At 51.2% G+C, this 25,217-nt stretch overlaps 1 protein-coding gene across 1 annotated transcript; it reads right to left on the bottom strand.

Annotated features, from left to right (window-relative positions):
* Window positions 1–519: 519 nt before the first annotated feature.
* Kctd5 (potassium channel tetramerization domain containing 5) lies at window positions 520–25,137 on the bottom strand. Its single transcript, XM_052196959.1, has 6 exons — window positions 24,834–25,137; window positions 12,001–12,109; window positions 10,758–10,849; window positions 9,322–9,417; window positions 7,454–7,579; window positions 520–2,286 (listed from the first exon to the last, which is right to left on the bottom strand). Exons 1-6 carry the CDS (start codon window positions 25,083–25,085, stop codon window positions 2,257–2,259), a joined length of 705 nt encoding a protein of 234 aa, XP_052052919.1. The 5' UTR covers window positions 25,086–25,137; the 3' UTR covers window positions 520–2,256.
* Window positions 25,138–25,217: the final 80 nt, after the last annotated feature.

Here is a 25,217-nt window from a genome sequence, read left to right as displayed (position 1 = left end):
CTCCTGTCCTGACTGCTGGCTTCCCAGAATCAGCAGAACTGCCCAAGCCGTGCCCTCAGTCCCTCTAGACACCCTCATGGCTGGGCGGCTGTCTGAGGGTGCGTCCATGCTAGCCTTCTACTCAGACATGCCACATTCTGGGCTGTGAGGCCAGTCAGCGTTACAGCAGAATCTAGACCTCTAACCCTACTTGTTCCCAGGCATTCACAGAGTCCTCACGGCCTGGATAACTGAGCACTAGACAGAAGCCCGCTCCACATCTCAGCTTGGGCAATGGGACAGTCCTTGTTGGCACCCTTGGGCCAGTGGGTCACTAACGGGGCTGGGTTGACTGCACAACAGGACACAGAATATACAAGGTTCAGGGGTTGCAGAGCAGAGACATCCCTGTTGACTGTGGGAACCTGGAAAAAGTTTTGCTCTAGACGCAGAATCATACCATCCTGGTTTACCAGGACGCACTTCTGGGTTGACACCACTTCTCCACACACTTCCAGACATTAATAGTTGCTGAACACATTCATAAATACACAATTTTATTTACTATTTCCAGGGGAAACTTAGGCATTAAACGGTAAGCTGATAAAATACGGATACCTAAAAAAGTATAAAAGTATAAATATCCCCTTAGAATTTTAGTGAATTAAGTTTTAATATCATTAAATTAAAAAAAAAAAGAAACAAAAACCCCACAAGCCTATCTATTATCAAAGTCATAAATCAAACAATGCTAAGTGTCCAGCAACTCCCCAGCGTATTCCTATGGCCAACAGCAGAGCTGCTGCCCCCAGAGTGTGCTGGGGAGACAAGGCTGCAGAGGCGCACCCAACCCCATAGACAGGTTTCTATGAATCATTAAGCCAAACATTTAACAACATACAACAGACCTTAGGAAGGAGGAGGTCAGTCCTAGATGCTGGAGAACTTGATTAATCAGTTACTGGCAGAGGAGAAGGAAGAGGGTCTAGGCAGGAAGTTTCCGGAAGCATTTGAAACAAGCAGTGTTAGAGGCCCTGGCCTGCACATGGGCAGCCACAGCGGTCAGTTTGCATGGCTCCCTTGGGAAGCCAGGGGTCAAGAAGCACAGAGCTTTCTTGCTTGGGCCAAGTTTGTGGCCTGCTACACTCCCCTAACCAGCTGAGAAAGGTCTGTTTCAAGTCAGCAGGCGCAGCCCCTGCAGGAACCTTAGCAGCTCCAATGTCGTGTCAGATGAACAGAGCCCATGCAGGTCGTGCAAAGTCCCAAACACTCCAGAATATGAGAAGAACTGCATAGTTATACAAGGAAATGAGACCAGTGAGAGGAGACATGTTTGCACTGTAAACATCCTGAATGTTCAACATGACCTGGAGTGTCAGTTCCAGAAGCCAGGTGGACAGGCCTCCCGCCCCAGCCTCCATCCCAGGCACAACAAAGGCACTGGTAGGCGCCAGCTCCCCCATGAGCCCACAGGCGAGACATATGAGGCAAAACCTCCATCTCCCATAAATGATTTAACAGATCAATCCAAAATGTAGCAACACTTTTAGGCATTTCTAAAGAGTATAAACACCGGGTGGTCTATCCACACTTTAAAAAAGGGATACAAAGTCCTCTTGCCTGGAAAATACAAATTAAGAAGCCTTGATGATCTTGGGCCAAGCTGACAGGCCAGAACAAGAGCCTGGCTCTGAAGGAGTATAGTCCAGGGGCGGTGCCCAGAAGTAGTGATAATGTGGAGGCTGCCTTTGTCAGCAGCCTCAGCCGAGGTCGAGAGAAATCAACCAATCATGTCTGGGGGCAGAGCAGCCTCCCGGACTCAAGGATGTGGGCCTGGTGCTCAGCAGTGATGAGCAGGCACCCACGCCCGAAGCCACAGTGCACTGGACGGGAGTTGAGGCCACTGCCCCTCCCTCCTGGCAAGGCCCAGGCTGCTTGTTGCAGACTGTGTGTAGCACCAAGGACCCTGTCCTCCAAAGCATCTTTAGGAATGCACGGGCTGGTCAGCAGCATCCTGCCTCAGTCCCACGTAGCACTCAGAAAGAACAGTGAGACCACAGAGACTGCCGACCCGGCCCCAGCTGCTCCCGGTGGGGACGACTGGCCTGACAGCTGGGCTGTCTCTCGCCACCCACATCTGAGGCAAAAAAGGATCCACACCCAGATCTCTAGAGAAATGATCAAAAGCAGGTTTCTTCTCACAGCCATGCACTCTGCACACGGCGGCTCACTTCATCTTGGGGAAAAGACGATCACTTCTTCAGCCAAAGGCATTCCTCACATCCTCGAGCCCCGTTCCTGCAAAATCTGAAAAATATCAAACGAGGAGTGAGCATGCAGACTCTGACCAAGTGCCCTGTTCAGAAAGTAGAGCCCAGACTTGTTTGGCTCAGAGTTTAGAGGGAACCCTCACGTAGGCCAGGACCTCAGCAAGCTGCCATGAGCCTCCAGGTCCCCTCACGTCCACCAGATCAACACCAACATCCCATCCATTAATGATGGGATGCAGCCGTTCACTGGTCCCAGCCCTCTGCTGAGCTCAGAAAACCTCCCTGAGCAAGGCCGTGCTGTGGACGCCCTCTGTATTCAATCTTCTAACCTGAGGTGCTGACTCCTCTTTGCTCCCACTCTGGCCAGAAAGCTATCCTGGCCTCTTTAACTACTATACTGTGGTCAGCTGTGCATCGACTCTGTTGGATGAAGTCCCTGGAGGCCTTTTAAAAACATCCTGGGGCTGGGGCTGAGGCTGGGGATATGCTACTAAGCCAAAACCTTTAAAATGAGCCTCTATTCGACTCTAGGGCTGGGATAGGAGACGACTCCAGGTGGGAAGCTTCAGAGCTGAGGAACCCTCACGGGAGCCACCGGTAGCAGTGTCAGGACTGCAAGCTACCTCACTTTCCTGGGGCAGTTATGGAGACCTGGCTCTGGGAGGCCCAGGGCTCAAGAGAAGAGCGTGTTCTCTCAAGCTTCCCCTGCATACTCACCAGCACCCTAAGAACCGTGTCTGCCCCCAGGACAGCTCCTCTAAGAGCTGTGGGCAATCGCCCCTCCAGCACCTCAAGGAACTCCCCAGGCCTACCAGCCAGTGTTGTTCCCCAGTCAGACAATGGCAAGCTCCACAAGGCGGGTAATTTCTCAGTTCTCCAGGATACACAGAGGAGGCTCTAGGCGTCACCCTCTTACTGAGCAGCCAAGACCTCGGCTAGCTCCACCCTGAGCGGAGGAGAGCAAGCACAGGCGAGGATGTATGCTGGCAGAAGCGGTCATGGGAGTACAAGTACGACATCCTGCTATGACAGCAGATCCAACCCACACGCCTTGGACAGCACAGGACTCTCTCCTGCATGCCCCTGCCTTTCTGTCTCCAAAGGGAAGCAGACAATTTCATCCATGATCTCTGGGCGCTGGGACCTGCTCCAGGTCTGCCTTGTGGGCACCCCCCCACAAGTCCAGAACCTCAAAGCTACAGTGACCAAAGCACGTTCTGTAAAGACTCTCAGGAAGTCTGGGACTTGGAAAGACGCCTGCCCTCTCTCCAGGTACTCTGAAAGTCTCCGAAGCCTGGGCACCTCCTGGCGGCCTTCTCCAGCAGCCTGGTGGCAGGTATGGCTCCCTTGAGCATCTGTCAGTCCCACCATGCTTTAGGTGGGTGCCTGTCACAGTGCACACCCAAGGCAGGTCACAGTTGAGAGTCTCCTACCCAGGTGGCTGCAGATCCCTTCGAGAGGAATGTTAGAACTGAGGGCTGAGACATAAGCCATGTACCCGATTTAGACACTGAAAAGTGAAAAGGGGACAGAACACTGATCTCAGCCTGCCTCACATTATCCTCCTTCCAGTCAGGTGAGATGAGACACGCCCAGAGCCAGCATGAGGCACACCCAGAGCCAGCATGAGACACACCCAGAGCCAGCTACCAGGGAGGCCACACAGGACGGTTGTTGGCCTTAGCATTTAGGACCAACCAGCTTAGGCATCGAAGCCAGACCCTGTCTCTTAAATCGCATGTTTCCTTTTACCTTTTAAATGTATTTATTTATAGACAGGCTCTCACTGTGTAGCCCTGGCTGGCCTGAAACTTACACAGACCTACTTGCCTCTGCCTCCGAGTACTAGGATTGAAAGTGTGTCTCATACTTTGCCCTCTTAACTTTTAATTATTATTGTTGTTGTTCCTATTGTTATAATTATTAATGTAATCTATGCACATATGTCACAGTGTGTGGAGTCAGATAAGAACCTTCAGGAATTGGTTCCACCCTCATATGGGTTCTGGGAAGTCACAGCTGTGTCACCCGGCCTACAAGTGGGACAAGTGGGACTACCCACTGAGCCATTCCACTGGTCCTGTTTTGTTTTTTGTTTTGAGGAAGGGTTTCACCATGTATCTTAGGCTGGTCTTGTACTCAGAATCCCTGCTTCATGGCGAGCTCTCTTAAAGGGCTACACTGTAAATATATTGAGTGTCAAGAACAAAGACTGTAGCCGCTGTATACACACTTACACAGTGACTTAAAAGTAGAACTCCAGAAGGCAGGTGTGAATGGCCCATGCCTTTAATCCCAGCACTCAGGAGGCAGAGGCAGAGAGGCAGGCAGCCTTTGTCTCCACTGTAAGTTCCAGGCCAGACAGAGCTACACATAATGAAACAATGTCTCAAAAAAATAAAAATATAAAAATAAAAATAAAAAAAAGGTCCAACTCCAAATGGAAAAAGCCATACTTAGGTCCAGGGTTGGAATCTGAGACACTCCTCCCTGGACACTCCTTGCTTCCACGATGCCAGCCCAGGTGCCGGGATGGCCAGGGGTCTCCCACACTCCCTGTGCACTGAGCTGCTCAGGGCAGCAGTAAGTGCTCCCAGCCTGCAGCTCCAGTCAGTGCTCCTCTTAGGCAATGCTCGCATTCCTAAGGTTAGTCTTACTCCTACTTACCATTTGCAATGGTCCCTGCATAGGAACCAACAGAGGTCACTAGGGGTCATGGGGATGGAGACTGTGGTGCAGGGTCTACTTAAGGGCTGCAAAGCTCACTGTGATATTCACGCTTAATCTGAGTCACTGCTTTGGTGCCTCATCTTCTCTGTCACTCTGGTGTGAACGGCAGGAAGTAAGGAAGAAGACAGCTGTCGACCCAGCCTGAGCATTGCAGGCCTGCAGGGGGCTGAGCAGTGTATCACCAGGAGAAACCTTGGGGAACCCTAGGTCTGCTGAGCTGAGCTGAGCTCACCTAGGGAGGCCTTTGTTGCAGCCCTGACCCCACCACAAGTCTACTTACTGCATGACAGATAGAGGGGGACCTCTGTCAAAGGGGCTGACGTGGGCCAGCGCATGTGGGAGATGTCTATCAGTCCATCAATAAACCATGCCTGTAAGAGGGTTCCAGAATCACACCGGGCCAAGGAGCCAGAAAGGTTCCCGCATAGGTGACTGAGCATCTGTGTCACACAGGGGAGGGATTATACCTGCTCACACAGAGGGAACCCTGGCTCTTGAACCGAGCAATCTCCTCTAGCAGTTGTACTTCTCTGAGACAAAAGGAGGCCCTAAGCCTACGGCTCTCACTACATTCTGAGTCAGGGTTAGACTGCAGGTCAGAGTGGCTAAGGAAGGCTCCTCACTCACAGCGGATGCTCACTCACCTGGCCTGGCCCCTCATACTCACCAACGGCTGGACTGCTCACACAAGCTACAGTCCCCCGGCCCTAACGGCCCTGACTCCTGCCATTCACCTGAGTCAGGAAAAGACTGTGCAGTGCACGCTCAGGGACCATCTGTGGACAGGGCCCAGTGTGAACATGGTAGCTGCTGACCACAGAAGACACACGACTCAAAGGGATCCAGTGTTTTCAGAAGGATAGCCCAGTGTGCACGAGCACCCACGCTCTTCTCCTCTAGATCTGGCTCTAGGGGTTCCCCACAGCTTTGGGGCCCTGGGACCTACTGTTGTCAAGAACATTCAGAAACTGTATTATTGTGCTACTTCAGAGCCACATATTTTTGAAGTGAGAAGTAGGGAGAGAGACTTGGGGCCATGCCCACAGCTTCCTCACAGTCCAGAATAGTCCTCTTGGCAGCCATAAAGCCAGGGAGGATGAGCTCTGATAGAGAAAGGTGGGCTCTGGTGAGTTTCATTATGAAAGCCGTAATTTTAGGGAGAAAAAAACGTTAAAAATAAATGTATGAAAGAGTCCTGGCATTGCTCACAGACAGGAAGGCCGTCCTATGGTTAGTTCAGAGGCTTTGGAAGGTAGGAGAGCTGTTTGATCTAAGCCATGGGAAGTTTGTCCCAGGTCGGGTGCTGGGGCTCTGGCCCCCCAACCTGCTGCTGAGACGGAAATTTGCACATCTCATGCCATGCTGGGCAGCAGTGGAGGAGTGGCTGGCCCCTCCTCAACCCTCTTTACCTCTCATGGTCACACAGAGGCTAAGGACAGGAACTCAGGAAGTTCTGAAGGTTTACTCTATCAGCCAATGGCAAAGATCACACTGTGGGCTAATATGGGAACACTGCTGAGATCCAACTAATATGGTTTCCTGGAGATCCTCCGGGGAACTTTGCCCCCTTCGTCCCCACCCCCATTTCTTAAGTCCTCACCCTAAAGATCAAGAAGGGCTAAATGGAAAGTCCTAGGGAGATAGAAGCCGCCTATGGGGCCACTAAGGGTCAAGTTTCCATCAAGTCTCTGGGTAAAGCTCACCATGTCTGGGCTATTCTTTCCCAAACTCATAAAGGCCCCTGGCAATGCCTTGGGCCTTACAACGGTCACTGTGACCTGAGATTCAGCCTAAGCAGGGCCCGTAGACCCCCAGCTCCCCCGAGCTGACTGCAAGGCTCTACAAGCTACCACCAAATGACCCCAACGCCCAGAAACCATCCAATCCAGACCAACAATGCACACTGTGGGGACACGTGCACCCGTCAGCCTGAGCCCAACTAGAAGGCATTCGGGGGAAAGGTCACCAAAATTGGTCCCTGAGAGTAATCTAACAGCAGATGGGGCAGGTTGCATCCTCAGCCTCGCTAATACTGTTCTCCACAGAGGAGGGTGGGACTGAAGGACAATCCCTTTCATACATTAAAGCACTAAGGGGAAAGAGCAGAGGTGTGCAGGCCAGGCAGCTGCTGTGCTGAGGAGCTGTCCTCAACTTAGGTCCCGAGACTTCCCTTGACACCTGAGGCTGTTTCCAGAGAAAGCAGCCACAGTGACAGTCCTGATGTGGAGGCCCAACCAACTGGACACGAGGCTTAGACACTTCCAGGAGTGATTCTGTCCCATGGCTATGGAAACACATGCTAGAAAGGCACCTCTGTCCTGGCACAACAGGTGGCTTTGTGTGAAGCTCTTTAGCCACCGAGAGATCTCACAACTAAGGTTTGAAGGGAACAACAAAAATTAGTGAGGCAAAAGGAAGAGAAAAGCCACCAGCCCCGGTGCCTGCCCCAAGCCCCAGGCCCCCTCTGCACTCACCTTGGCTTTCTCACTTGGCTCACTGGTTGTGCCGTACGGAGTGTTGTGCAGCTCCTTGGAAACCACACAGAGGAACTCAGCCTGGTCTTCATTTCCATAGTTGTAAGAGGAGCCAATGCTGACCAGCTGGAAGGGAGACACAGCCTGTGACAATATGCAGTGGCTCAGGTGTACCTGGCTCTCAGGAGCGGAAGCTCAGGGAAATGAGAACTAGCTTTAGCCAGAGGGTTTTCCACAGAACTAACGGGAAGCAAAGCCCCAGTGTACTGTACTGTAGGAGCCAAACACCTGTACCCCACGTAATTGCACAACATGCTGGGACAGGCCCGGTCTGCAGATGCTGAGCTGCTCTGGCTGCTCCTGACTGGGCCCTAGGGGTGATGACAGGCTACGCTGGGCAGGCAGGAGGGGAGTTGTACACAAGTTAAGGTCGGCGAGGGAGAGCTGTAGCCAGAGCTCCCGTCTAAGCACCACTGGAGGACCTACTGCTGGCTGTGCTCAGATCTGACGGCAGCCAGCAGCCCTCCTGGGGAAGGAGGGCCTCTGCAGACTGAGCCTAGTGCCGCCTGAGCAGAGAACCCCAGGGCTGTGCTGGGAACAGAGGCCAACAGCGCTAAAAGCCTGGAGCACTGAGTGAGCCTGACCCTCACAGACACTGACAGTGATACCATGCACTACCGTATAGCCTCGCACGTTCTAACACACCTCATAGGCCTCCAGGTCACCAAGTATGGTACTTGGGCCAGGACCATGCTCATTACTCCAGTTATGAGGCCGAGACAAAGTTCAACACAGACATACAGCACTTTTGTTCTTTTAAACACAAAATAACTCAAGGGAAACCACGTAGGCCATAGCAAGGATGCCAACGGCACAAGGGGAAGCAGGAGTGGCACAAAGGTTTCTAGTCACTGTGGCGTCTGTTCATGTGTCTATACATCAGAAACAGAGGGCAGGAGAGAAACCCACCACCCAGGTAAGCTACTAGTCCTCTTGGTGATGGGGACAAAGTGATTGGAAGGGGTGGCCCCCACCAGGTGAGACTGACTGCAGTGGTGCTGACCTAGATCAGGTACTTGTGGGAGGTCCCACTGAGGGGAACACGTAAATAAACCTGTCCCTCAGAGACTTACCAGGCAGCTCTGTTTTGACCTAATCACTGACCCGTAGGTGATCCTAGGTTAGACTGGTCACCTCAGATGGACTGGGTTTCATCCCGGTTCTCTGACAGCTTATCAATTCAGTGCTAGTCCCACTTGAGGAAGCAGAGTGTAGCTTATGAACAGCATGAGTCAGCCTCTCTGAGTCTCACCAGACAGAACTGATAGCACAGAGGTCCAACCATGGACACGCACAAAGGTCAGAATCGAGGGGAAGGAGGAGTGCCCGTGCTCTGGGTCCAGGATCTTCTAGGACAGCGAAGGACAAGGTCTTGAAGCTGGTTATGGGAGGGAACTCTCTCCCAGCCAGAAGTCACAAGACAACAGAGCAAATGGCACTTGGCTCCAAATGAGGCGACCTAGTTCACAGATCTAGAAAGGGTGACAGCTGCTTTCCAGAGCACAGCCTTTTTTGGGCCACATGCCAGGGCCATGGGCAGGCTCCTGCCCAAGTATCTGATGTGATTCTGATAGGGTCTGGGCACAAGACACATGTATACTCAGCTCCCAGGAGGACAGAGACCTGGCAGCCCTCATGTGTGTGGGCAGGAAGCATACACACAGCTCAGCTCCACACACAGTGCTGGACATGACATACAATGTCCTCGGCGGAAGAGCTGGAGTTAGGAAACCACCACAGAGTCAGAGAGGAGGGACCAGGTAATGGCCCCTGGGGCCTAGAGAGTCCCTTGAAGCCCCATTCATCACCTGCTCAAACTTCCAGCCGTCTGACATGGTGGACACCATCTGGGTAAGCTCCTCCTCCTGGCACTGCAGCACGCGGTACACATGCTTCACTGGCATCTATGGGGACAAATGCACCATGAGGTCAGGCCCCACCACGCCCCACGCAGCCCCAGCCTTATACTGTCACAGGCAGTGCTCAAAGCAACCTCAACACATCCACACGCCCCACCTACAGCCTCAACAGCTGCCACTGCAGCTTTCTCATTCCCCTGCAAAAATATTTCTACTTCTAAATTCCAAAATAAAATGAGTCATGTTCCTGAAATCCTCAGAGCACCTGTGGTTAGATATGAATACACAAAAAAACCTTGTTGTTCCATGCAGGGATACACCATCTTCTGCTTAATCTTCCCTACACCACAGGGATCTCCTAGGCAGTTCCGGGTAGACTTTGGTCTTGGATATGGGATGGGAGACAGCCAAGAGACAAGTTTGCTCCTCCAGGGCCAGCACAAGTAAGGGTCCCAGCAAACACTGGCCCGGCTGCTGCCCAAGTGCATTGAGCGACAATGGCTGTCACCTTTCTGTGAGGCCTGGCTCTGCCAGGAGGCTCTTTTACCTCCACACTGTAGAGAGACTGGAGGAGTCCAGATCACATGGTCCTGAGTGGGACTGGGTTAAAGGGGAAAGAAGAGGCCAACTGAGGCGGGTGGAGACTCTTAGAACCTTTCTAAGGCCCTGGGGAGGACCCCTCCCTGCTCAGGCTAAGCCTGGTCAGGCGTACACTCGCTCCCTCCCAGCCATCAGTGAGCCGGAGAGGCACGGGCTAAAGGTGTGTAGTGGGAAAGTGCCCAGGAGACGAGGAGAGGCTTTAAGTGGACTGAGCCCGGGTGTTGTCAGCATTCCCTGGTAAGCTGGGTGAGAGGGCGTGACCACTCTCAAGTGCAGAGGTAGCCTGCTGATAAGACCAATGCAGAGACCTTCCCCAGAGGTGGGGCACTGCCTACCTCACACAGCACTCACAACACACAAGCAGGTCAGCAGAGGCCCCGGGAAGCCAGCTCCTGCCAGTGCCCGCGCAGACACCCAGGATCTGTGCACCTCCCTCCCTGCTCGCCTCTCTGCTATGCCGGCCACAGACCTTTGCGCCTGAGATCAGGTCTTATATTTTCCCATCACCCATCAGGGTCTCTGCTTTCCAGCACCTTCCTTCTCCCCAGCAGGCCTCCCTGTCCTCCGTGCACTCTCCACACAACTTCCACAAAACTGCCTGTCTGCACGGACTGCAGTGGACGCCCTGGCAAGGGACCAGGCTAAGGTATATGGCCCCTTCATGGCAGAGGAGGAAGCAGCAGCAAGGCCTGGGGCACCAGGGTGGGGAAAGGACACTTCTGATCCAAGGCCACACACAGAGAAGCAAGCCCAGAAGCTACTGAGAGATCAATCACCCATCTCACCTGGGATGTTTTGCTGTCTCGTTCTCTAATTTTGTCCTTTACAAGTTTTATTAGTGAGGTGATATTGTAAAACTCTGCTTCCTCCAACACTCCTGAAATAGAAGTTTTAAAAAAAATATGTGATTTCTACTAGATCAGACCAAAGCAAATAAGTACCTCATCCCTGCACTCTATCCCTACCCTGAGGTTCTTATGTCAGGCTTATCCTAATATCCCCATAGACCTTTCAGTTCTCAGAGCTCAGCACAGGACTGAAAATGCCAGTTTACTAGACAAATTTACAGCACTGTCACTACAGGTGACATAGGGGGCAGGACACTGGGCAGCCCACAGATACTGGGAGATAACTGACATATTTTCTCTGCAGCCTGAAAGGTGACTGTGCTCCTGTTGAGAACCTGAAGGTGCCAGAACAGTGTGGAAGCCATAGACTCTGGCCTGTGTCCCAGTCACTCCTGGCTCCAGGGCTTTCCCACAACCTGCTATCTAATGTCCCACACGTAGGACTCAAACTTCCCAGAAACTTAAAAGTAGATTACAAGAGCCCTGCTTTAGGGTTTCCTCATCTGCACAGCCTTCTGCATTTTCCCACTCCTCAAGAGACGCTGCACTGGAACAGGTCAACTCAGAGTAACCCATGGCATGGTGACCTGGGAGAGGCGGGGGACGGCTGCCAGGCAACAGGCATGACTCGGCCAGCCCCAGAGCAGAACTAGGTCTCCATAGAACAATCCACACGGCACCTAATGAGACGCTACAGAAAGACAGACATGGTAGGAGTTTCAAAGACAAGTGCTGCAATTCAACCCAAACCAACTGATTCGGGAAAGGTGCCAGAACTTGCTAAGGCCTTCTTAAAACGGTCCTAGATTTTCTGAATCAAGACAAGCCAGCCTAGTGCTGTGGGACCAGGCAAGAAAGAATGGTGTCCAGACCCCTGAGTTGGTGTGAAGGAGAGCAGGCAGGGGCTCTATACCCCACTTCCCAGGACTTGCTGTAGGAGCACCCACGAGACACAGCCTCACACTGCAGAAACCAAAGCAGCCATGAGACCTGGGAGAACCACCCACAGTGCATCACCAAGACACCTGAAACTGCCACACCACAGCCTTTGGCCATTTGGTGCATGTCTTGGCTCCTTCAGCAATGCAGTCCCCCACTGAGGCATTTTCAAGTAACCAACCAGCACGTCTACCAGGTACCAATGCAGTGCTCCTGTGCCTGTTGACAACGGACAGCTTACCTTCCTCTGCGAGGTCTTTGTTAATAACCAGCTTTCCATGTCTCAGGTAGTTTAGTACAGGTCCAAAGTAGGTGGGGTCTCTGTCGATTAAATAGGCACCCGTTTCATCCTGCAAAGAACAAAATGCTGTCAGTTCTTGTGTAGACACCAGTGGCTCTGCAGCCCGTCTAAGGCCAGACCACACAGCAGCACTATGTAGGCTTTGCAACTGCACAAGCACCTGTCTCAGGAACTTTCATTCTCTGCTTCTGTCTGCTTCTGCTATGGTCTAAAGCAAGTCTTAGCCATCATCTGGATTACCTCCCTGTGTCCACTGATCTGAGCCAACCAGGTATTCCCCCAGCTCCAGCAGCCTCTGAAAAAGAGCTAAGAAGGGCTGATACCCACATTTCCATCCCTCACCCGCCGCCATCCACAGAGGACAGCTGTGCTGTCTAAGCCAGGATGGCTTTTGGCACTGCCATGCGACCCAGGCTGGCTTCAGATTTGCAAACCCCTGCTTCAGCCTCCGGGGTGCTGGGACTACAGGTGTGTACCACCACTGCTTTCTCCATGGCTCAACTGCTAAGGCTCTGGAGATGCAGGTCTTGGCAACCTTCTCTCCTTGTTCCAGAGCATCCTGGAGTGGAGATCTATGAGTGGGAGTCCAGGGCTGGAGAGATGGCTCAGCGGTTAAGGGCACTGGCTGCTCTTCTAGAGGACCTGAGTTCAATTCCCAACAACTACATGGTGGCTCACAGCCATCAGTAATCTGATTCCCTATTCTGGTGTGTCTGAAGACAGCGGCGGTATACTCACATACATAAAATAAATAAATAACTCTTAAGAAAAAGAGTGGGAGTCCAAGCAGCAGTCCACTGGAGAAAGCATCTCTAAGGCTGAGCCCCAAAGCCTCCTATCAGGAACCTCCTATAGCAGCATGTGAAGCCTGAGGCAGGGGCATGTTTACGTGACCACAGAGGGTGCCTTCATTTCCTGCTGAACCACAGTCTCAGGCTTTCTCAGTGACTACAATCTCTAAAGAAATCCTTCCTCTGTGGTCAGCGGTTTGTGGGATCTGGGCCATCTGTAGGACAACATATGCACCACGCGTGTGCCTGCTGACTCTGACAGAGCAGGAGCCCCACTTGAGGACTAATATCCTCACTGGTTCGCACAGCTACCTCCATGGAGGACATGTCCTATGGTATGGGGCACATCCAGCCCCAGGTCATCTTTCCTGCCACGCAAACCTGCTGGGAACATGTACAGTACAGGAGCCGCAGTTCTGCTGGGGTCAGAGGAGGGGTAGTATCGGGGACTACCAAAGAGGGTGGTGCACAGAAGTCACAAAGAGACATCCACGCCCAGGGTATGGGCCAGTGTCTGTCACACCCTACTCCAGACCTGCCACAGAGTGGCTGTATTTATGTGGGGGCTGCTAAGCCCAACAGGGACGTAGTGTGGCCCCCACAAGCTGATAAAGGGTGAGGCTCCCACCACGAATGCAGTCTCATAGCTGCTTCTCAGACAGGCAGGGACAGGAGCCCAAAGGGTGCAGTGGCTCCAATATCTCTAATGCACGGCCACCACCCACCTTCCCATCAGCAAGGCCATGCCAAGTACCAGGATAAGAAAACGGCTCCATAATCAATACCCAGTGGCTCCCCGACCAGATCACTGTCAGGGCTCCTGTAGGTACAGAGCACGGAGCAGGCAGCCAGTGTAGACACAGACAACAGTACGGGGCACGGGTGGGGGATTCCCATACCCCGTGGATGTAGCTGCTCATGGGTAGCAGAGCTCACAGAAGTCGCAGCCACAAAGCACTAAGCCCTCAGAAGTTGTCTTCACAGACATTCATTTCTGTATTTGGGGCAAAAAAAAAACCCTGGTGTTTTCAAGGGTTTTTTCCGACATCCACAGGCACAGAATGATAGAAACTTATTTTTCTGATTAAAGGGAGAAACCTGAGCTGTGGCTGGGATCAGATCACTGAGGCCTGGGAGGCAGGGATGATGGAAGCCAGTGGCCTGGCCTGAGTTCTTTCCTCTTTTGGGTCCCTGTCCTGCCTGATGTGACTGTCCTTACTCCCTAGCTCTTCCCACTTTATCCTTACCCCTCATCTAAGGACAGCAGGTCACACTGCCACAGGGCTCTCCATTCTGCCACCTGTCCCCTATTCTTACAGCCATGGGGTGGGGGGCGGGTGCCTTCCAGTCTCCTAGTCTTCTGGACCCGATATCCAAGCCAAGCCAGATGAAGGAGGCCAGCATTCAGAAGGGCAGCAGCAGTCACCCCACAGCACTGAGAAAAGAATGGTCCTACCACAAGAGCTCTCTGCTCTGCTCATGTGGAAGTGCCCCCTGTAGTGTGACATTTCCACATCACCACGCTCAGGAGTATTCATAGCACAATGCCCCCTTGACAGACCACTGTAGGCTTAAAAAAAAAATAAAGGAAGAGGGGTAGGCTCATACTGAATCAGGGTACTCTTGGGGCCTCTTGTCATGCTGGCCATGGCTTCCGAGTCCAGTCTCCTCTAGCAACAACAAGCCTAAAGTCCTCCTGAATACTAAGGGGCAGGTGGCGAGGGGGAGAAGGAAAGGGAGAAGCAGGAGAAAGCTCTGTGGAGTGATCCCCCTCAGCAGTCTCCTGCAGGCTTCCAGAGACTGTTGAGAGCGACCCAGGCCTCCCAAGCCTGAAAGGACGAGGCATGGTCCATTACGACAGATCGGAGGAGCCATTAGCATTGGATTTGCTGGCACTGGCCCTCGGCCTGAAAACCATGAGGTGGTACTGAGCCTCAGCCCAGCCATGTTCATTCGCAGAGCCTGGCCAGCTCATGTGCTGGGTGTGGCTGGCTCTCACTGAGCATGCCCTACAGGAGGCAGCCTTTTGACAAGTGCCTGAAAGATCTTCCCTCTAACCCAAAGCCCCTCTGGCCTAGAAAAGGACACATCTGACCAGGGGTCTCTCTCAGGCAAGTAATCAGTTAGATGACACCTTCCAGAGTACTGTACGTGAGATCTGGGTCACAGTGTGACTGTCTAAACCAGCAGAGAGCTGTACTCTGTACAGAATTTCTGTCTTAGAGCTGAGGGCTCACCACCATCAACTAGAGACTTAACTACAAGTTCCAGAAGTGGCAACATGGGGACAGCAGCCCAAGGAAACTTCTCACAGCCTCAGCCTCTTCCAGCCAGTCTCCTGTGCTTGGAGCCCGGTGTCCTGTTTGCTTCACACCCAGTCACAGAACAAGGGCAAGCCATGCACTTTGTGGGGATCTCCATGTGCTTCTAGTAAAAAAGCACTTTAGATGTGAAGACGTCCAGAAAAACAAGACCAAAGTAATTCAAACATTTTGCTGAGTCAGGCTGGAGGTCAGGGGTGAACAACAGGACTCGGTGTGATTTGTGAAGGCCCCAGCACCAAGCCACCCAGGGAAGGCCACCCAGGGAGCCAGAGAGCAAGTACTGAGAATGGCAGGAAATGGAAACAGGGAGGCACCAGGCAAAGAGGCTCAGAGGCGGCAACTGTCACCGACACCAGGCACCAGGCGAGGCAGCGTGGCCTACACTGCGCTATGGCAATCAGAAGCAACCCTAGGAGAAAAGGATTTACTTCGGCTCACAGCCCCACGCCACAGTCCATCACTGAGGGAAGTCGGAGAAGAGCCTGCATCTGCACACCAGTCTGGAAGCCAGAGCTGCGGCAGAGACACGGTGGAGGGCTGCTGCTTACTGCTGCTCTCCCAGGCATGCGCCGATTAAGGGGGAAACAAAAACTAAAACAAAACCTGACCACAGGCTGGCCCACAGGCCAATCTGGTGGGGGTACTCTTCTCAAGTGAGGCTCCCGGATTGTTGCAAGCTGACATAAAATTAACCAGAGGGGCTGGAGAGATGGCTCAGAGGTTAAGAACACTTGCTGCTGTTGCGGAGAACCCGTGTTCGGTTCCCAGCATGCACAGTGGCTCAGAACCAGATGTCCCAGGGTATCTAATGCCTTCTCTGGGCTCTCTGGACACCAAGCATACACACAGGGCATATACATAATATAGACAAAACATTCATAAGATAAAACATTCATAAGATAAAAAACATAAGTCATTTTAGCCAGGCAGTGCTGGTACATGCCATTAGTCCCTGCAAGGCAGAGGCAGAGGCAGGCAGATCACTGTGATTCTGAAGCCAGCTTGGTCTACAGAGTTCCAGGGACAATCAGAACTACATAGAGAAACCCTGTACTGATAAAACAAAGTTAAATTAAAAAATAAAATAAGATTCACCAACACAATTGACCAGTTGTCAACTTGACACACAAATGCATCACTGTTAAACCATAACCTTTCCTTTCTTGTTGTCCCCAAGATGCCATTAATACCCAAACACAATATAAAACATATTGCAAACTTTTAAAGTCCTAGTCTTCAAATATTCAAACTTTAAAAGTCTTATCTCTTTAAAATATTCCTAATCTCTCTGAAACTCCAAAGTCTAAGCTCACACTTAGACCCTCAAAGGAATCAAGGGAAACTGGCAGATCAGTCCTCAATACCTCATCTCACGGCTCTCTGGTCAGTTTCTTCTGTGGCTACTTCCTTAAAGCAGGTCAGCTGCCTAGACAGCCACCGACCATGGAGGCCAGAGTCTGGAGAGAGAGGCAGTGGAGTATGAGCACCACTCACCAAATTCCTTAGGAGCTGTCTGTGGGAGATCTCAACTCCACAGTTGAGGGCCAAAGGCCAAGGCCCAACCCCATGGCTTTCCGCCATGATACCTGGTGTGTGGGTGCAGCTGAGGGTCCACTGTGGAAGCATTCCAGGCTGTACTCATGTCTGCAAGGCTGTGCTGGGAGACTGACAAGTAAGCCTCCAGCACTAGCCCCAGGGTATAACTTAGGGCCTCAGACTAACGCAGGCAAGAAAACCAGGAAACACAAATCCAAATCGAAGACTTCAGTTCACTCACATAAAATCAGTATGATTGTCTGTCTGTCTGTCTTTATTATTTATTTTTGAGGCGGTATCTTTGCATTATATAGCCTTAGCTGACCTTGATTCACTGAGTTCTACCTGTCTGTTTCCTGAGTGCTGGAATGTGTGCTCCTCCATATCAGGCCCCAAGAAACCATCTAGATGTTGACTACAGTAATCTGGGCCAAATGAGGCAGGGGCCCCATCACCAGCTGTGCTCAGAGCACACAGACGTGGAAGGAAACCACTTCTGAAGCACAGCAGATTCAGAGCAGCAGGATGCAGCCAAGATATGCCACTGGGGTCTTTGCTTTCTCTTCTTCTCTTCAGTCCTAACATGATTTAGGGAAAAGCCTATCTGCATTAGTGTGGTGGGAAGGTTTTGTTTTTCTATAGAAGCACCAGAATGAAGACTGCTTTCTCCATGATCATTCGCCTCTACCAGCCCCTCCTTTCCCGCTTCTCGGTGGGTCTGTGTCTGACCTACTTACGGCAGCACTGGCGGGATCGGGATCGAGGACTTAGCTCTGAACATTACATACGAGCCAACCCCCCACGCATACACACCACTAGTCCACACGTGCGTGCGAGACAGGCTGCTGAGGCCCAAGTTGGCACTGAGTGGGCACAATGTGGAGGCAGGGCAGTCTCAGGTGTGCCAGAGGAGCTGCCTATGCGCATCTTCCCCAAAGGAGCAAGCCGACAAAGGCTAGGTTAGGCCCGCCCACACCAAACATGCCCCCAGGAGGCCTGACTCCACAGCAGTTAGAGACGACCTCCAGAAACAAGCCTGGCTCACACCTGGTCTCAGCTGGGGAAAGGCCTAGTGAGAGGATGGTCTTTAGTCTTCCAATCAGAACCCAGTCCTGGCTGTAGTCCTTTAGGGCATGGTCCTAAAGCAGCCTCTGGATTCTGGAATAGCATGCAGACACAGGCTGAAATCACTGTGCCTCAGGCAAGCCTCTCCGTTGAAGGTGCAGGTGGAGAGTGTCACAGAGGTCTGCAGTAGTTCCTTGACTCTCTCAAGGCTTTGCACCTGCACCCCTCTGAGTGGAAGGGACAAGGTGCAGCCACTAGAAAGGGATTAAAATTGAGCAGTGTTGTGAACTAAATCTGGAAGAATACTCCGTCAACTGTCCCACTAAGTCAGATGCATTGAACTTTATATGTGGCAACACACATAATCAACCTACTTAAGAATGCTTAGATTCTACTCTGAAATTACCCCTTTCCAGTGACATATCCACATACAATCCTTTATTTCTACGTTCTTGATTTCCTTTATACATATGTGTCAAATCTTTGATCCAGAAGAGATCTTAGACATCACCAGTTGCAATGGGGAAACAGAGGCCTGGTGACCCAGGGGCTCAGATTTGTGGAGTGAGGCTGGAAGTGTGGCTTCCTGCTTCCAGGCTGCAGCGCACACCAGCGCCCCTCCCCTCCCCCTGCCCGCTCGGCAGCTTTCCGGGGTGCACTGTGGTAAGGAGAGCTCTCTGCGCACTCTCCTGGTGGAACCATGCTGCCCTGAGTTTACCTGACCACCAAAATCACCCCGGAATAGGGCTGAGGAAGGGGTGGGGGGGACACAACACAGAGGGCAGACCTCGGAGTGAGATTTGGGGTAAGGTGTGTTAGAGCTCTGGCTCATTGTGACCCTTAGTGTGGCCTGGGAGATGTCTCAGATTTCAAGAGTCATGACTTGAGGAATGTCCCCCTGCCCCCCCCCCCCCACATTAATTACTCCTGTCCCTAGTTGGGAACTAGTATTGAGGACACTGGTAAAGCTTGCACGATGTGAGATTTGCGAACTGGGCCCCACAAATGACACTTCTGAGGCTTTTCATGGGACCAGAATGCTTAGAATTCGCCCAGGGCAGGCTCCCTGAGCTGAGGTCTGCTGTAGTGTCCTGAGGATTTACTAGACAGGAGCTTCATGGGGAGAGACTTCCCAACTGCACCAAAGCCCACCATCTGTGTAAATGAAACTGCCATGAATATCTGCATCGCCACAGAAGGATTCACTTTCTAGGTTCCTTGGGTGGTTTTCTTCCTAGGTACACTAGGTACAAAAGAACTACACACAAATCTCTCCACACACCACCTCCTTTCTGCCGGTGAGAGTGTGTATTTAACAGGCTACTGCCATCATCAGCCAGACAGTAGTGAAGAGAAACAGGAAATATGACCATTGACAAGAATCCAGACCAGGTGTGCCCAAAGGGAAGCCTTTTGTGGCTCCACAGTCTTCAAACCTGAGCACTGGCCTCTCCATTCTGGCTAACAGGCCAGCAGTCCAGAGCATTCTGAGCAGGACAGTGAGGCCCCTCAGCTATCTCCAAGGTTACCTTCCCATCAACTCCAAGGTGGCTCTACCTCCTCACACAGGGCCACACAGGTAAACTGAGCACTGAGCTCTTCCTCGCCTTCTTGCCAGCTCAAAGAGCAGGCCTCCAGTTTCTCCCTCTTCTTTCCCTTCATTAAAGACTGTCCAGCACCCAGTAGCACTTACCTTTCCTCATCAGCCCATAGCGAGCAGCTGACCACCAGGCCTCATTGGCAAAACTAGGCCAAAAAGTATGAAGGTCAACGGCTAAGCAAGAACCCACCAGAACAAGGGCACCTCTGCTTGAAGATGTCGTGCGAGCGACATCTCTGTGGGCACTGAGCGCTGCCCCACTGCCCCACTGCCCCACAGCCCCACAGCCCCACAGCCATATTTCCTAACCTAAAGGCATCAAGCATCTTATGAGAAAACACTGCCAGACCAGGCAGCCTTGCTCCTCCCACGGCCAGCTGAGAGCAAGCTGCCCCTAAGCAGGGCCTAATGAGAGAGTCGCTTGGGCCTGAACAGGGCAGTCCGCTAGATTTAGCCACACAGACTCTCCCACTGGCTAGTAGCCCAGGGGATGCAGAGTGTCGACACTGAGGAGAGCCACCGTGAAGCCTGTGTTGGTGCCTCCCTCCCCCAGCCTCGCTCCTGAGACCAGGAGCACACTTTCTGAGAAGGGCTGGTTGGCAATATTTTGGCCTTGCTGCTTTCTTCAGTTCTGAACTTTGAGAGCTAAAGCATCCATACCCCACGTGCAGGGGGATGAAGAGCTCCAGGCGCTAAGAACACGACGTGGGAAAGCTGGCCGGTAGCTGGAGTTTCTGATCCCTGTACAAACCAAAGCCAGGCACTGCCATGCCAGACAAGCACAACTGACCTACACTAGTAGTGGACAGAAGGAAGAATGGGTTTGCACCTGCCAGCCACCTCCCTGTCACCTCAGAGGATACCCTAAGATCCTCAGAAAGATCCAACTCCTCATGAGATGGGAGTCCTCTTGGCCGGCTCAGGACCGAGAAGCTTCTTAATGAGGAACACTGACAGAGGTGACCAGACATAGGGAGAACAGGTACCAGCTGCAAAGGTGGTGAGGGCACACCAGGATGCACTATCAGGGCCAAGACACTCACAGCCACATCCTTATGCACCAAGGAAGTAAACACATGCGCGCCTGGGACGCCCACTCACAGCCTGTGGCCGATGCAACTCTGCCCAGTGCCCAGGATGCTCATGGGGGATTCTGCTGGCCAGTTTCTCGGATTTAGTTACATCTGCCGTGTATACTCTAAGTAATCCCTACTTCTCTTGCCAAGCCACTGATTCAAAGATAGTTTCCCCACCTACTTCCCGGCCCTTAGTCTGTAATATTCCTTTCATATCTTTCTAATCCTAAAACTCACCAGCACCAACTGCACCCGAAGTGGTTACCGCGAAGGGCTGTAGGGACATGGCTGCAGGAAATGCTTTCTAAAGACCCGCCTGGTGCAACTATGTCTACAAGCTCAAAGATGGGACAGTGGCCCTATTCCAAGGGCAGAAGTTGATGTACAGGTGGCATTTTCTCTAGATGTCCCTCAGAGACAGAACACTGTAGTTCAGGATAGCTTCCGACCACACAGTACTTGGCGTTTCCGTTTCCCCCTGAAGCATTGCCACACTCAATCACAGGCCAGTTGAGCTACAGACAGCAACTCTGTTTTCAACACACCATGGGATGCTGAAATATAACCAAAACGGATCAAATATCAAGCCTCTGCAAAGCACTTCCCATGAGCAGATTAGAAGTGTCACACCTGGCCTGTCCCCAAAGATAACACTGGAGAGAAAATGACACACAACAGCAGATGCTCAAATGTACAACACAGCCATAGTCCCACTGGAGGGTGTCCCAAGAGGAAGTGAGAATCCACTCAGGCTGTCTAGAAAAAGAACAGAGCAGGGGGCTCAAAGCTGTCCCTTTGAAATAAGAAGTCAAAGGTCTAGGGATACAAGGCATGGTGTGCATAGCAAGTCCCCCAGGCTGGGCTGTGAGGACACGGGCAACGGGTACAGCCCAGGCAGCTGGATAGGAAGCTGAGAGAAGCCAAAAGGATACCAGGCCCTGAACGTGTTACCGTCTCTAACCCCTAGCCACCTGTCCTTCCACATCTTTGGAGAGTGTCTTCCAGACACTTATCTCCCCATAGTAACTCATGGCCTAGCCCAGGCAACAGTCGGTCTCTGCTGCTCTCCCAGTGTTGGGAAACCCACAAAGTTCCTTTGGGAGTTTCTTCCCTCAAATCTCACCCAGGTCCCATCTTGGCATCACAGTCTGCAAAGGTAAGCACTCAATAAACACCAATCAAATGCCAGAAATAACCTTCCACCAGGTCCCTGTTAAAGTTCAACTCTAGAGAGCGTTTGCCAGGTATCCTCTCCTTGATCTTAACTCTGAGGTCAGAGCTTTGAGAGCTTTCCACGTGAATCAACATCCTGTTTATCTGCCATCATGTAATTAATGGCCTCTAAGTGTTAACACCCCTTCCCTTCTAACCTCCTTAGGATTTAATTATTAAGGTGGAATCACTTGGGACATTCTTTCATCAGAACCTGGTTGGGGGTGTGGGCACGCTGCAAACGCTGACTATTTATGGAGTTTCATATTTGAACACTCTAGTAACACAGCTAGTAAGAATTAGAACTACTCTTTCTAACAACCTGTGACTAAACCAAGCACTATCAGCCATGGGACCAAGACTATCTATTATATTTTTCTGGAGACAGGGTCCATGTAGCCTAGGCTAGCCTCAAACTCCCAATTTTTCTGCTTCTCCCTCCCAAAATGCTGCGACTATAGGTACTTTCCAACATGCCTAGGGCTTATATTATTTTTATGTTCTGAACTGTGGTTTTATAACTCAGAAATCAAATGTTACTTAAACAAATAAGGTTATTTATTTAGGTTTATTTTACATTATGTGTATGAGTGTTTTGGATGCCCACAGGCATGTGTAACGTGCATGCCGGATGCAAAGGGGCCAAAGGGGATGTCAGACTCCTAGACCTGGAGTTACAGTTACAAGCCACTAAGAGAAGTTCTGGGAATCCCAGCCGGGTCCTCTGTAAGAGCGACAAGTGTTCTTACCCACTGGGCCAACTCTCTAGTTCCTAAATAATAAACTTTAAAGAACAACTAAAATATATTCTGATAATCTCCCATTGCAATAAAGGAAAAATACATATACACACATACAGACACAAACATACAGACACAAACATACAGACACACATTTATGTATGTGTGTGGGCACACAAGTACCATAATGAGCACTGAGAAGTCAGTATACAACTTTCTTTTTCTTTTTTTCTTTTTTTTTTTTGGACACAGGGTTTCTCTGTGTGTAAGAACTCTCTGGAGACTAGGCTGGCCTGGAACTCAGAGTTCCATCTGTCTTTGCCTCCTGAGTGCTGGGATTAAAGACGTGCACCACCACAACAGGCGTTTTTTGTATATGAATTTTTAATGACTTATTTCATGTGCATTAGTGTTTTCTTGCATATATCTATATGGGTACTATAGCATGGGCGCTATAGCCCTTGAAACTGGAGTTAGAGAGTTATGAGCTGTATGTGGATGTTGAATATCAAACCTGGGGCCTCTGGAAGAGCAGCCAGTACTTTCAACCACTGAGCTATCTCTCCAGCTGTGTTTGTTTGTTTGTTTGAGTCAGTGTATCTCTATGTAAACCTGGCTGTCTTGAAACTCTCTCTGTAAACCAGGCTGGCCTCAAACTCATATATCTTCATGCTTCTGCCTCCCAAAGTGTTTGAATTAAAGGCATGCACCATCACTGTCCAGCTCAGAGTTTAACTTTTTTTGGGGGGGGGGGAGGTTGGATTTGGTTTATTCGAGATGGGGTTTCTCTGTATAGCCCTGGCTGTCCTGGGGCTCACTCTGTAGACCAAGCTGACCTCAAACTCAGAAATCCGCCTGCCTCTGCCTCCCAGAGTGCTGGGATTACAGGTGTGTGCCACCACCGCCCGTAGAGTTTAACTTTTAAGAGTCAGTTTTTTCCTTCCACCTTGTGGATCCTAGAGACTCAAGTTGTCTGGCGTGCAGCAGGTGCCATCTCGCCAGCACGATAAAGGATAATTTATAAAGACAGTATAGTAAAATGAAGAGATATATTTGACTTTAACTATACTGAAGTCACAGTCCTAAATACACTGTTCCACTGCTAAGTAAGCAAAAGACACCAGAAGCCAATGGCCAAGGCTGATTTAAAATCTGATTTAATACACAAGACAGGGACGCTTGGGTAGAAAGACAAGAATGATTATAAATGTCCACTGTTTGAAAAACCAGAAGTAAAACACACACCCTCACTATAAAAAGAAAACAACGCTGACAAAAGCCTATTTCTATCCTTCAGACTTCTGTCATTTTCTGGAAGGTCAATTCTCTAAGAGTAAAGAGATTTGGTCAACTCAGCATGGGAACAGCTGTGAGAGAGGGTGTGAAGGACTACCACTGCAGCAGTTCAAACCCTAACTTCTTATTTTGCAGTAACTCAAGAGCTCTTATTTCCTGGTCATAATGCCAGGCCTCACTGAGTTTAAAGTTCAATGGGCTCCAATCTTTCTGGAAAACCTCCTGAGTACCAACTTTCAGGCTGGCAAGGCACAAAATCAAGTGCCATCATGTAGGCTGAACCAGAAAACTCAGTTTGTATAACACTAGTAAACTGCCTAGGGGAAAGGGGAGAGAACTAGTTTTTCTTAAGTTTCAGTCCTGCACAATACTGATTTATCAGCTATGCAGTATACCACACAACGTTTGTAATGATAATAATCGAAATACTTTCTATTACCACGGGTATTAACAGTATTAGCGTTTAATAAAAGATAAACAAACCACAAACTAAGCTGGAAATTCCTACCCTTTTCAAAGGCAGTGGGGAAATGCAGATCGAAAAGAATTCTCTACCCGGTCTCTCTTTCACAACCCTAAGGTCTTTCTACACCTGGTCCCGAACATGAATTCAATACAAATAATCCATTTATTAGAAGAAAAGTGACACCTTTGAACATTTTTACTCAGGAGGTACCTTCTATGAGATGCGGTGCCTGCTCTCATCATGGATGAGAAGGATGAAGCACAAACTCTGTAAGTCACTGGAAAAAAGGTAGCCACTGTGTCAACCCCCATGGCCTACATTAATTTAAACGTCTGGAATGTGAAAAGACCAGATGAATGCAAAGGGTTCTCAGGTTCCAAAACCAGCAAACAGTTGGGCGGTGGTGGTCACACACCCTGGGCAAAACAATCTAGGGAGAAGAAAGTAGGGCCACAGCAAAGCTTGGGTCCTTCTCGACCCAAGAGCATGAAAGGCAAGAGAGGCACTGTTAAACCAAAGGGCCGAGGCAGGTGAGTGCCATCCTCCCTCCGGCCCAGGACGCCAGGCTCAGAGTGCCCGCTCCGCTGGGCGCCCTCATTGTGGAGAGGTGTGTGTCGCGAGTGGCGTCTACAGCGGCCAGACCCCTGCTGACCCGCGAGGCCCTCACCTTGTCCGAATCTAGGTCGGGGTCCGCCTGGCACAAGCGGTACAGGAAAGACTTCGGGTCCCGGCACAGCGTCTGCCGGGTGGTGAGGAAGTAGGTGCCGCCGACGTTGAGCCGGACCCACTTGGACACGCCACTGGGGCGCTGAGCCAGGGCGCCGATCCCAGCGCTGCAGCGGCGGCACAGGCCGCCCCCCAGCCCCGCCCCGAGGCCGCTCGGAGCCGGCGGCAGCAGCTCGCAGTGATTCTCCGCCATGATCCTAACAAGCCCCGCCACAGCGCCCCTTCGCCGGAAGCGTCCGTTCTTTAATACAGTCCCCCGAGTTGTCCCGCCCATAGGTACGCCCCAATAAAGTGCCCGCCCAGGACTCATGTGCAAAGCGGAAGT

This window comes from Apodemus sylvaticus, chromosome 10 (assembly GCF_947179515.1).
Source record: "Apodemus sylvaticus chromosome 10, mApoSyl1.1, whole genome shotgun sequence".
NCBI lineage: Eukaryota > Metazoa > Chordata > Mammalia > Rodentia > Muridae > Apodemus > Apodemus sylvaticus.
This window is presented reverse-complemented; position numbering and strand designations above follow the sequence as displayed.